Source organism: Passer montanus, unplaced genomic scaffold (genome assembly GCF_014805655.1).
Source record: "Passer montanus isolate IOZ18808 unplaced genomic scaffold, ASM1480565v1 scaffold14, whole genome shotgun sequence".
Lineage (NCBI taxonomy): Eukaryota > Metazoa > Chordata > Aves > Passeriformes > Passeridae > Passer > Passer montanus.
The window spans coordinates 8,997,952-9,009,959 of NW_024360941.1; the positions used below are offsets into that span (position 1 = coordinate 8,997,952).

The window sequence follows — 12,008 nt, forward strand, 5'->3', positions numbered from 1 at the left end:
CTGCTGCTGAGGGAAACAGTCCTGCTGAGGCATAAAATAATGTTGTGCAAAGGAAAAGGGGGTGATCTGAGGGGGAGAGAGGCACTGGGAAGGATGTGTACATCAAACAATTTTTTGAATCTGTTTTGTAACACATTAGTAGTATTTATACTATTAACAAATAATAAGCTGTGATGAACATGCAAAATTGAGTATCTAGGGCTGGAATCCTCTTAAACTGAAAATTTTCATTTAACTGCAGCCCTTTCTCCAGCAAAAACCTGCACCAAACAGATTAACCTATAATGTTTTTCTTGTTTCTTAAAAGCACAATAAGCACAAGTTTAGATTGAGCACAGAAGAGTTTATAGAGGTCAAGATCCATGCAGCCTACCTCAGGAAAAAATCAGCTTAGGCTGTCAACAAACAGAGAAATCTCTGGAATAAACCAAATATGCTCAGACTTTGAAGTGAATCAGTTATGACTGATATGCTGTGCTGTGGGAAGCTCCTCTACTCCCTTAGCTTGTGCTGCTTCTGCCATTATGACACAAGCTCTCATCAAGAGCACACAAAAAGCTCCATAACAGCTAGTTAACTGAGAAGAAAACACATTGTGGAACTGTATTTTAAATAATTTTCCTTAGTGGTAACTTTCCTTCAGGTTAGTTGGCACAGCTAAAGATCTCTCTTAAGCATTTAAATTACTTTACATGCACATAAGTAATGTAGTATTGTTATTGATATTTCAAAGTATTAGCTACTGTATACAATCTAAAAATCAGTATCCTCTGCAATATTCAAATTGCTTTCAGATCAGTTGCTACTGAGCTGTTCCAAATGATACTGTAGTAATAGGAATCTTTCCCAATTTTTCTTTTGATTAATATGTTAAAAATCTAGCAAGTATGGCTCCTGCTACCTGGCACTTCCTGAATTATGAAATTCTGCTCTTAGAAAATATTTTACTCTCTTAGTCCTAAGATATATAATTTCTGACACTAAATGCTGATTAGCAGACATATTTAAAGCAATCTGTGCAATAGCAAGGTCTGTAGGAGAAACAAGTTTCTTCCATTTCTGGTTACAGTGACCTGTCCAGTATAGGCAAAGAAAAACTACACAAAGAATTAACAAGAACACAAAGTACACAAGTGTGTTTATTACATTTTGCAAGCACTTTGTTCTACATTTCAAAAACGCCACCATCAAGCTGTTGGCACATTTATGTACAAAACAGATTAATTGTAATGCCTGCTACAAAGCATTCTTTGTGAAAATACAAACTCTAATACCAGAGAAGAGCCAAAAGCATTAACATCATTACATGAGTTTAAAAGACATAGTTTTAAAAATCAGCACAAACATTTTAAGACACAAAACTGAAACACTACAATATAGAATCCAAAAAGAGGTTCCTAATACTTTTTGCAGAACTGTAATACCGGTACTGCACATTATCAGAAAACTGTTGACCCCGTAGGACAGCTTAAGTGTAAAAAAAATCAAAACCAAAACCAAAACCCCAAATCAAAAACACAACTAAAAAAAAAAAAGAAAAAAAAAGAAAAAAACCCAAAACAAGCAAAAGAAAAGAAAAATAACTCAACCAACTAATACTACTTAATGCATTATCATGCCACAAGTAACTATAGTATTACCTTCTACTTACTACAAGAATTGTTAAAAATTACTGATGATGCATGACTAGTAATAGTACAAAGAAGAGTTTTACTCAAGAAGTTTTATTAGAAATGCACTTACACTGAGAGAGAATTCACAATGGTCCAATAAGTGCACAAAAACTACCTAAGATTTTTAACACTGACAAAAATGTCTTGTCAGGCTACATCACTTTAAAAGACACTTTACAGCATTCTTGTAGCATTAGAAATAGGCAAAATAAAAAAGAAAATCCACCAAATTTGGTCCAATAATACCAACTTTTCTTAAATAGGGTTTTTTGTTCTGTTTTTGATACAGGTAATTCTTTCAAATTAAGATGACCTATCATTCTGATAACATTTTCATATCAAAATAAAGGTTCAAATATATTACTACACTTTGAAATAATAAGCTCTGTAGTGGTCTTTCACCTTACTTCAACGTAATACAGGTAAACCATTATGTGTAGGAAAGCTAGAAGCCAAGCTATAACATTTATGGAAGTCTCCTTTAATATATCTTTTACAGTTCAGACAGGTGCAATCCATTTAAATTTTTAAAGCAGGTAAAAAGACATCTGACTTCTATTGTCACTGCATTTTTGATATATTACTTTCATAAATGTAGCTAAGCAGTAATTTCTTACATCATCACATGGACAGCTCCAATTTAGCATAACCATCATTGAATTAAAGAGAGATTATTCTGTAGAAAACTATGAATAACTATATCACTTAATTAACAGTTGTCTATATACCATAACTCGTTAACAGGTAGCCGTGGTATTGAATTCCTTCAAAAGGCAAGTGGCCATGCATTGTTAGCACCACGGACTGCATGCTCACAATACAAACAGGAATTATCACCCATGGAACTTGAAACAAGAGAATATTCTTTAAAAACATCAATAATACAATGTTAACAAAGATAAGAAGCACTTTTTTCTTTTTTTTATTTTTTTTCATTTTTCGCTTTTTTTTTTATTTTTTACCCACTATTACAAATTTAGAAATTGCACCTTTGATTGTTTAAAACGTTCTTAGGACCTTCATTCAAGTTGATCAGGGTCCCTCTGGCAGATTTTCCATATATAAAGGAAAGTCATCAGAATGTTTTCTTTATATATTGTACATCATGTACAATGGTCCCTTTGAAGTATACCTGTAGTTAAAGTAGTTACTGAACTCAAAACTAAAAAGTATAAAAAGCTACTTTTTTCCAAAAACATATAAGAAACAATGCAAAAGGTGTTATGCATAACACATACAAAGTGATTAAAAAAATCAAACACATAGTTGTATTTGACAATAGTTTAGTATCCTTGACCTATCAGAACTAATTAGCCTAAAGGGATTCAGGAAAGGCTATTTGGGAGCTTTGTGGTATAGAATGGTCACACAAAGTAAGAACTAATTAAGAAACCAAGTGCTAGACAACCAAGAATTGTATGTAGGTGATATGTAAGTCACCCAAACTATCTTTTGTGAGAAGCACTTTCAATTGTTTTTAAAATGGTAGGATGGCCTTCAGTTAAACAACAAAGCATTCACATGTTAGGAAGTAAGACAAGGTTTCTTTTATGTATAAGCATTGAGCCGCTCTTTAGAGCGAGTAGAATGAATATCATGCAGCTCTTGTTCCTCCTTTGATTTAATATCCTCATATTTTTGCATTCTGCAAGCATCTTTCACATAGGCCCAGTTGGCAGACAAGACCATGAGATAATGAACCTGTAAGAGAGGTAACACAGCGTTAAGAAACAATAGAGGTAGTCAGAATAGAGAACGTGTAAAATGGGAGGCTGTAGGTTCTCATCAGCAGGAGCTAGGCATTCTTGTGTGAAGAAGTAGTGTAGAAACATGATGGCAAATTCAGGCTTCATTAACCTTCAGATTACTCATCTCACAGCTGTTACTGTCACTATAACTAGTAGTTGATAGCAACAGATATAAGGAAAAAAAACCCCTAAAACCTGAAAAATCCAATTCCAAAAATTCCCTGCATTATTTTTCAGCTAGTTTGCAAGGGTGCATGTAAAAATACCTTCTGTTATGTATTTATTGCACAATTTTCACCACTGAAGAAGTTTTTGTTAAAGTAGCTCGTAAGACTGAAATATGCCATAGACACATCTTATGACTGCATATCTAATTCAATTAAGGAAAGTTTTGCTTCTTAATTTTTGTTAAAGTTAGCATTTTCTTTCCATTTAGCCATGACTTCTTTCAACTACAATTCTAGCTTTATATTTAACTTGCCAATCTGGAGGAAATTTGTCAATAACTGTCAATAAGTTCAGTTAGGCAAAATGTGACAAAATATAGTTGAAAAAAAATTGGATGTTCTGTTTCTTCTATATTCAGTCAGAAAATAAAAATGTTCCACAAGGATATTCAACCAGTTTATGCTGGGACTCTCTGGACATCTATTCCTTCCCTAGCAGGCTTTCAGACACTTTCTGATGAGAGCTTCTCTTTATGTTAATCCACTTCCTCAGAAGCAATGGACAATTTTGTGAGATTTAAAATATCTCATCCTTCTCTAAGAAATCAAGAAATTATACTGGGATTCAGTTAATAGAAAATGGAATAATAATACAATAAATAATTAAAAAACCCTTGAGATTATGCAAATTCTCTTGTTCATGTTGTACTGTTGTAGACATTAGTATCTTAGATTCATACTAAATTAACAGATCCATTCTAATATGTTTAGGGTTTTTTTGTTTTTGGAATATTTGGACATTTTTTCACAAATGTTTGTTTGTAATTGTTGTTGGTTAGTACAGGCAGAAGTACATTTCTTTATCTGGATAAATAAGAACAAGGTAAGCATTCTGAAGCCCTTAAAAAACCCCAGATATTTTTGCTACTTTTTTTATCCTTATGTTTTATGTCAAGTTTTCAATTAACCCGTTTGAGGAAAACTATCTGACTTGAGGGGTCATAAAATAGAAAGAAGTTGTTCAGAAAATCTGTCCTCTAGGAAAAAAATCTAGAGAGTAGTACTTCTACATATCTTTAGGATTTTCATGATATCTAGAGAAAAACACTGGCAAAGCAATCCGTAAATATAGATATTGGAGATTGCAGCATGTTGTGTGTCTCTCTGGAACAGTCGCTAGTCATAATTTAGTACACAGGAAAAAGAAACACCTTCTATCCTAACTCAGCTCTTCCAAAAACTTTCACCATGGGCAGTTTCTGGATCAGGCATTTCTAGATCAAATGAGAGACCCTATTCCTTGAACCCCATAAAGAGGCTGGTAATCCTAACAATTTTTTCATCTCAATTGCAATTTGCACCCAATGAAAATAAGAATACTGGTTCATTGAGTCTGAAATTTTAGTTAAAAACACAGTCTGAACCTCAAACAGATTGCAGACGTGAGAATCCTGAAAGTGGGGACTATCTGAGCAGTGTACTCACATCTTCATGACCTTTTAAAACATATTTGCCACAAATCCTTGCAACTGAAGAATATGTGATGAAAATGGAATGATGTAGGCACTTTTTCTTACCCTCACAAAATATTTGATAATGACCCAGTAAAAGAAAAATTTAAACTTAATGTCTTGCAATTTCACTCAGCATTTTTCTTCATTAAAAAATAGACTACTTTGAAAGTGTATTGGTAACAGTCTGACCTTCACTACACCCATTCTATGCCCATCCCTTCCTTATGAAGTTAGTGAATCAATCTACTGTAATAACTGTTGAAAACTCTTGGAGTTCATATTCAATGTAAGTAGGAAGACTTGCCAGGAAACACCTACTTTAACTAATATAATCCCAAATATATATCCATGTTTCTAATGACATCTACATTGAACAGTACCACCACCTTTGTTTTTTATTTTAACACCAAGTTCCTAGATAACATTGCCACACTAAGGAGGTCATTTCTAAGTGGCTGTCTAATTGCATTTCACAATTCCATGACCTGAATAGCCTGAAGCCAGTGGGGCCTTCGTCAAGGCTCATTTAAATTGAAGCCAGGCAGCTTCCACAGTCTGCCTCAGGAGGTTTTAATTACAGACATATGCAAGGCAGTGCAGGGTCTTTCCATACCTATTCCTGCTTAGATTTCTTAATAAGGTGAAAGTATGCTTCAGTGTTTAGAAATTGTGGAGTTTACTATTTGGTTTTTTTTTGTTTTGTTTTGTTTTTCCATGCAGGACATGTCCCTAGTTCCCCAGGACCCAAGTTTAAATAACTTCAATTCCTCCTTTTACATGTGTCTCACATCCAGCAGAAGACCATGATCATACTGGGGACAAGAACAGACCACTTTACACTTCCCTTGTTCCTATTTCAGGAGACCTGATTGCATCTCCACCTTACAGGACATAATTTCTGTGGAAGTTAAGGCAAAAGGGTTACCAGCTCACATGGTAACTTTTGAGAAAGGAAATTTTGCATCTCATAATTAATTTCTGTGGAAGTTAAGGCAAAAGATTTACCAGCTCACATGATAACTTTTGAGAAAGGAAATTTTGCATCTCATTTAAAAAAAATTAAGTTTTTCTACAGTATTTTTGGGGAAACATCTCAGGTAAAATGTATACTGGCTTTACAATCAACTCTTGAATGCTAGAACTTACATTTAAAAACTTAATGTCTTCTGTTTCTATCTAACACAACACTGACAACAGTAAAATTAATATGTATTATTGTAATGATCTATTCCACATGCATTTGTTATCCATTCAGACCTAAGAAAGAACAGTACTGCTCAGAATAATATATGGTACAAATTAAATATGATTCAAAAGCCTGGCTACTTTTTTTCCATGATAAAGACTCTCAAAAAGCATTTACAACATAAATAATTCTATCAGGTTTTGCTTTTGGTTCTTTTTCCCCCATCTTGCATTGACATAAGAATGATAAATTTTCAAAATAAACTCTTTGACAGTGTTCTTTGTTGCAAAATGAAACTTTCCCTAACATATACTGTAAAATATATGAGGTTTTAGATATATTAGTCCTAATATGTAGGACAATTCTCCATTCGAAACCCAAACCCAACATTCTCCTTTGCAGACTAAAGAGGTATCTAGTGATTTGGGAAAAAATTCTAACATTCATAAGCAAATCTGAAACCAAGAGATATGGGGAAATTGTGATTTGTGATCACAAATGGTTTTGCAAGTTTTAACAAGTTTTTTTTAGTGGTTTTGAAATAAATGACTACTTTTTAATATACAGTTTTATGAAAAGTATCCTGGGGGCAGATGGACTTAGCATTTGTGAATAAGCTGATTCTTTTATGAATTTTGTAGAATCATATTGACATTAGAAAGTTTAAGAAATCTTCAGCAATTAAATAGTTTGGCACTTGCAAATGTTTACAAATTCGAAAGTGGGGATATAGTGGAGGATATTCATGTCATAACTTAAAATGCCATTTTGGAAAGCAGATTTTACCAATTCTGTAATTTAGCACTGATGTTGTACTACTGTTACTGGCTGCCCATAAATACAACATACTTACAACTTTAATCAGATGGACTATTCTGGCTTAAAGTAATTGTTTGCAAGAAATGTTTTAAGAGTTCATTATATTAATAAGCTTTTCCTTTTATAAAAGACTGGTATTTTAATCTAATTTTCCTGTTGAATTTCAGAAACATGTTCTGGATATGCACAAAGACAAATGTCATAATTTCATAATTGTGATTATTCTTGAAGCAGCACAAGTGATGTAGTGAAGGGCACTGGTCCTCCAATGACTGAAATGATTTCTGCACACTGTTTCTCACTGCTGATGCACTACCTCTGTCTACCAATTTGAATGTAAGATCTGGAGAAAAAAGATATCTTCTTCCTGGATGAGATAATTAAGACCCCAAATTAACTTTTCCTCCCTTAAATTACTTTTACCTTGGGAAAGTAAGCTTTCCTGAAAGGAGAACTTTTTAATGTCTGCGTGTCCAACCACAAAATTCTGAATTTTTCTTCATTTCCCTTGTGTTTGGGGTACTATGTCAAGTGTGAAGCACATGTCTTAGCCTACAGATGTGGTCTGGTATGCTGCTTTTAGAAATTACACTATCAAAGAGTGGAATGTGCTAGTCTTTGGGTACCTAACAGATTAGAGTGGTAGGTTAAAAACAGAGGGCATAGTTAGAAACTTTAAAAAACTGTTGCAAACATTTAATGAAACATACATCTACCAGCACTGGGACCATATGCAATTTACTAGCACTTAGAACGTTAATTTATATTTTTGTTGGAACAGTGTTAATATGTCTGCTCTGTGCATTATAGAATTCAACAGAGAGCATGCTTGGAAATGGGTAATCCTTCAAAAATATGTGAATAAATGTGCACCATCAAAGTGAATTCAAAGGGTATTTGTGCCTAGTGTAATGCATTTTATATCTTTTATATATTGAGCTTTGAAGGGTCTTTTTAAAAACTTCATTGGAAGTATTATGTATTTAAACTATGTGGCACAATGTACTTACTTAATTTACTTTCACTGAAGATGTGTTGTTTTTCATTAAATATCTTTTGGTGGCTATTTGGATTTAAAACTCTTGTTTGAAACGCAGAATTTTCATCTGAACAAATAGCATTTTATGATATCTACTTAATATACTTCAAAATAATCATACAGTGGAAAACTAATGATCTCTTAGATATAGTTTCATAACACTAATGATATATTATCATAATTGCTATATGGTCACCATTTTTGGAACTATAAGCAGAAAAATTTCTGTTCGAAAAAACAATTAAATTATTATTATGGATTGTATTCTACTATTACATTTATTATTTGTGGCCTTGAAAGAAAAAACTATATTGAAAATATATATTTTTCATTTAGTTATCTTTGCTATTTGCAGGAGGTTACATAACAATGAAAAAAATGGCTGATAAAAAAAATCATTGATGTAAGAGGAGTACTAACTTCATAGAATGTTTTCTGAATGTAATTTTTTATAAATGCAACTATAAGGATAAAAAAAAATCATGACCCTCTGATCCATAAAAGTTACTAGTATAAGCAGTATATAGGAATCACCACCACTAACACTTGTGAATGCATCAGAGCCAAGTAACAGTCACTTTTCATTTCCCATTTCAGCATGCATAATGCAAACCTACACCAGCAGAGAATTGTGAGTCTAAAAATATCTTTATGCTTAAGCAAATACAGCAGACAAAAGACAGGAAAGCGGGGCGCTAGCTCACATACTTTTTTCTCAGTGGAACCTTCTCATTGACAAAATGTCAAAATTTAAAGTAATCTTCATTATAAAGGAGCAGAAAAATTAGTCCTGACAGAAAAATCAACACATTCATATATATTCACAGAACTGACAAAATGATTCTGCTCCTAAAATAGCAGTGTGGCAAGCCTATGAATACCCAGAAAGGCAGAGATCATAAAAGTATAATACTATGGTTACAACATAGACATGTGAATTCAGACACTTGAACAGTAAAGTGAGTCTGAATACAGCAAGAGAACAGTAAAAAATTCTTAGCATGCACTTAATGGTGTTTTTTTCAATTCAAAAAGGTAATCATGGTATTATACTTAAAAGGGAATCCATGGATATATTAAAAAAAAAAAAGAAAAAAAAGGAAGATTGAATTACAGAACTATATTTTAATAATAACTTTGAGTGACAGTATGGAAATTGAACAGCTGATTCTAAATCAGATCCAGAAGGAATCAGCAATTCAGATGAGGTGTAGAGTGTTGGGTATCTTACCATAGCAATGACTGCTGCTCCAGCTCCAGCAAGTGCCACAATGAACAAGTGGAATGTCATGTTTAGCTGCAAAGGGAGGCAAAAAAAAGGACTTTCATGGTTGTACAGCAAACAGAAGATGAACAAAAATTCAGACTAACATAGAACAAATAATTACCTTCCTGGTGCCACCCTTCCACATAAGTAATGAATAGGAATATTTTTTCCAAGAGATTGATATCAATACATGTCATTGTGCTTGTGCTTGTTTTGTTACAATGGTCATGTCAGGGAAAAAGAATAACTCTATTTAAATATACAGCATTTACATAATAAAATATTAAGAAAATTAAAATAAACACTCCACATTTTGAGCATTTTGTTTGGGGTTTTTTAGGCTATTATACTACAATACTAGCTTGCAAGGATTATGCTTGTGGTGGCTTCTCCAGTGGCAGAGACAGCCTAAGAAACCCCATTTTCCCTTCACTAACTGTAGCTTTCCATCCTCATATATTGATCCACTTTCCTCTCAAATTTGTTCATAATGATATAGTATAAACCAGGTTACTTACATAATTCAAATTAACCACCATCCTCACCTCACCCCAAACCAAATGCTTACATTTGCTTTTAATGTCAGTGACCTGGTTTCTGCAGCAGCCACAGAGAGTCAACTGCACATCAAGACCTGCATTTTCTTAGATGGTTTTGGTATAAGGGAGGATTGTGTACCTTCCCTCTAAGATTGATTCAACAACATTAAGACCCAGTAAAGCACTTAGCAAATGTTGATCCTTCTGGCTTCAGAGGGATCAACATTTTAGCCTCTCTTTGTTTTAGGCAGATGTAATTTTGTTTGTCCAGTCTTCATCCTTTATCATTTGAAAACAAAACCAGAACCCTCAGCTGCACTGAAACAGGTGGCATTTGCCCAAGGGAAAAACTACAAAGAAAAATGTACTAAGAGCTACTATCCTAATGCTCAGAAAGGTTTGGCCAAATCTATTTGAAATCTTTACTCTCCTGTCACAACAGTAGTCATAAGGCCTTCAATCAGTGATTCATTATATGGACCTATTCATTGTGCAGCAGAGGCATTAGCTTATAAAAACATCCCAGTAACAAAGAACAAGATACTGGAATTATTAAAAAAAACCAAAACAAACAAACCACAAGCATATTTAGGAAACAAATGGTTGGAGAAATTATACTGACTAAATTTGGTAAAAGACTAGGAAAACTACTTGCTTGACTGTATTTTTCACTGTGATTTAATTCATCACCATGGCTAGAATTAGACTGTCAACAGTAAGAAAACATATATCAGCTACTTCCTACTACAACATAGTAGGAATTAGCTGATATTACCGATTTGCCAAAAATGTTATGATATTTATTTACCTCATTAGAGTCACACATCTTGATGAAACTTTCTGATGAGGTGCAAACCTTCTTTTCCTCTCCAATAGTTACAATACCTGGAGAAGAATAAATACTCACATTATTTGGAATTCCTGGTACAGATCAACTTCCTTTATATGAGAAAAGCTATTTAACAATGATATCTGGGGTTTGTTGACAACCAGGAGTCTGGAGCAACTCTCCTGTGAAGACAAGCTGAGGCAGTTGGAATTGCACAGCCTGGAGAAGAGAAGGTTTTGGGGAGACCTTATAGCAGCCTTCCAGTAACTAAAAGTGTCCCTCAAGAGAGCTGGAGAAGGACTTTATACAAGGGCATGCTGCAGCAGAACCAGGGGTAATGGCTTGAACTGAAAGAGGATAAGTTTGGGTTAGATATAAGGCAGAAATTCCTTGTTGTGAGGGTGTTGAGGCACTGGAACATGCTTCCCTGAGAAAAGGTGGACATTCCACCCCTGAAAGTGTTGAAGAACAGGTTGGATGGGGTCCTGAGCAATCTGATCTAGAAGAATGTCTCCCTGCCCCATGACAAGGGGTTGGAACTTGTCTTTAAGGTGTCTTTCAACTAAAACCATTCTAGGATTCTATTCTATTTCAGCCAGCACAAAACACATTATCTATTTATTAAAAGCCCTAGTAAGAAACATGTAGGTAACAATTTTTCTGCCATTTTTGAAAATATCTTTATTCCCTATTTTGATCAGCACAACAATTAAAAAAACAGAAATTATTTGAAGTCAGTTTATACACTTAAAATGTTCACAAACCTTCTCTATCTTCATGTGGAAAACTGTACTGTATATTGGTTTAAAACATATTGATCTGGTATAAAGCTCTTCCACAAGTTATAAAAAAAGCATTACACAAACTTATACTTTATTGTTTCTCTTTTCAGCAATAATAAGTAGAATCTTCCATCCTGCTTCCTTTAGCTAGTGTGCAGATACTAAATCAAAGACTAGCTTGAAGAAAAAACTACAATTAACACAGTTACCATGAAAAATGGTTTTTTACTAACACCAACCAGTGTTTTTTGCACTGAATCTACAGGGAACAGGTACATTCACAGAATACACACTGTATATGTTAGTGTTCTATGAACATTCTAAATAGAATTAGTAAAAAAATTCATTAATATTTAGAGAATAAAAGATCATAGAAAGAAAAATAATACACTTGATGGGACCTATACAGATAACTGCTTTTTACACTCACCTGTCATGCTGTGTA

General features: G+C 33.7%; 1 protein-coding gene across 1 annotated transcript in view; it reads right to left on the reverse strand.

Annotated features, from left to right (window-relative positions):
* Positions 1-1,109: 1,109 nt before the first annotated feature.
* GPM6A (glycoprotein M6A) overlaps positions 1,110-12,008 on the reverse strand; it is a 117,219-nt gene continuing 106,320 nt past the window's right edge. The window contains exons 5-7 of the mRNA XM_039700260.1: positions 10,761-10,837; positions 9,378-9,443; positions 1,110-3,374 (exon numbers count right to left, since the gene is read on the reverse strand). Coding sequence (XP_039556194.1) covers positions 3,222-3,374; positions 9,378-9,443; positions 10,761-10,837 — 296 coding nt within the window. The 3' untranslated portion in view covers positions 1,110-3,221. The remainder of the gene's footprint in view (positions 3,375-9,377; positions 9,444-10,760; positions 10,838-12,008) is intronic.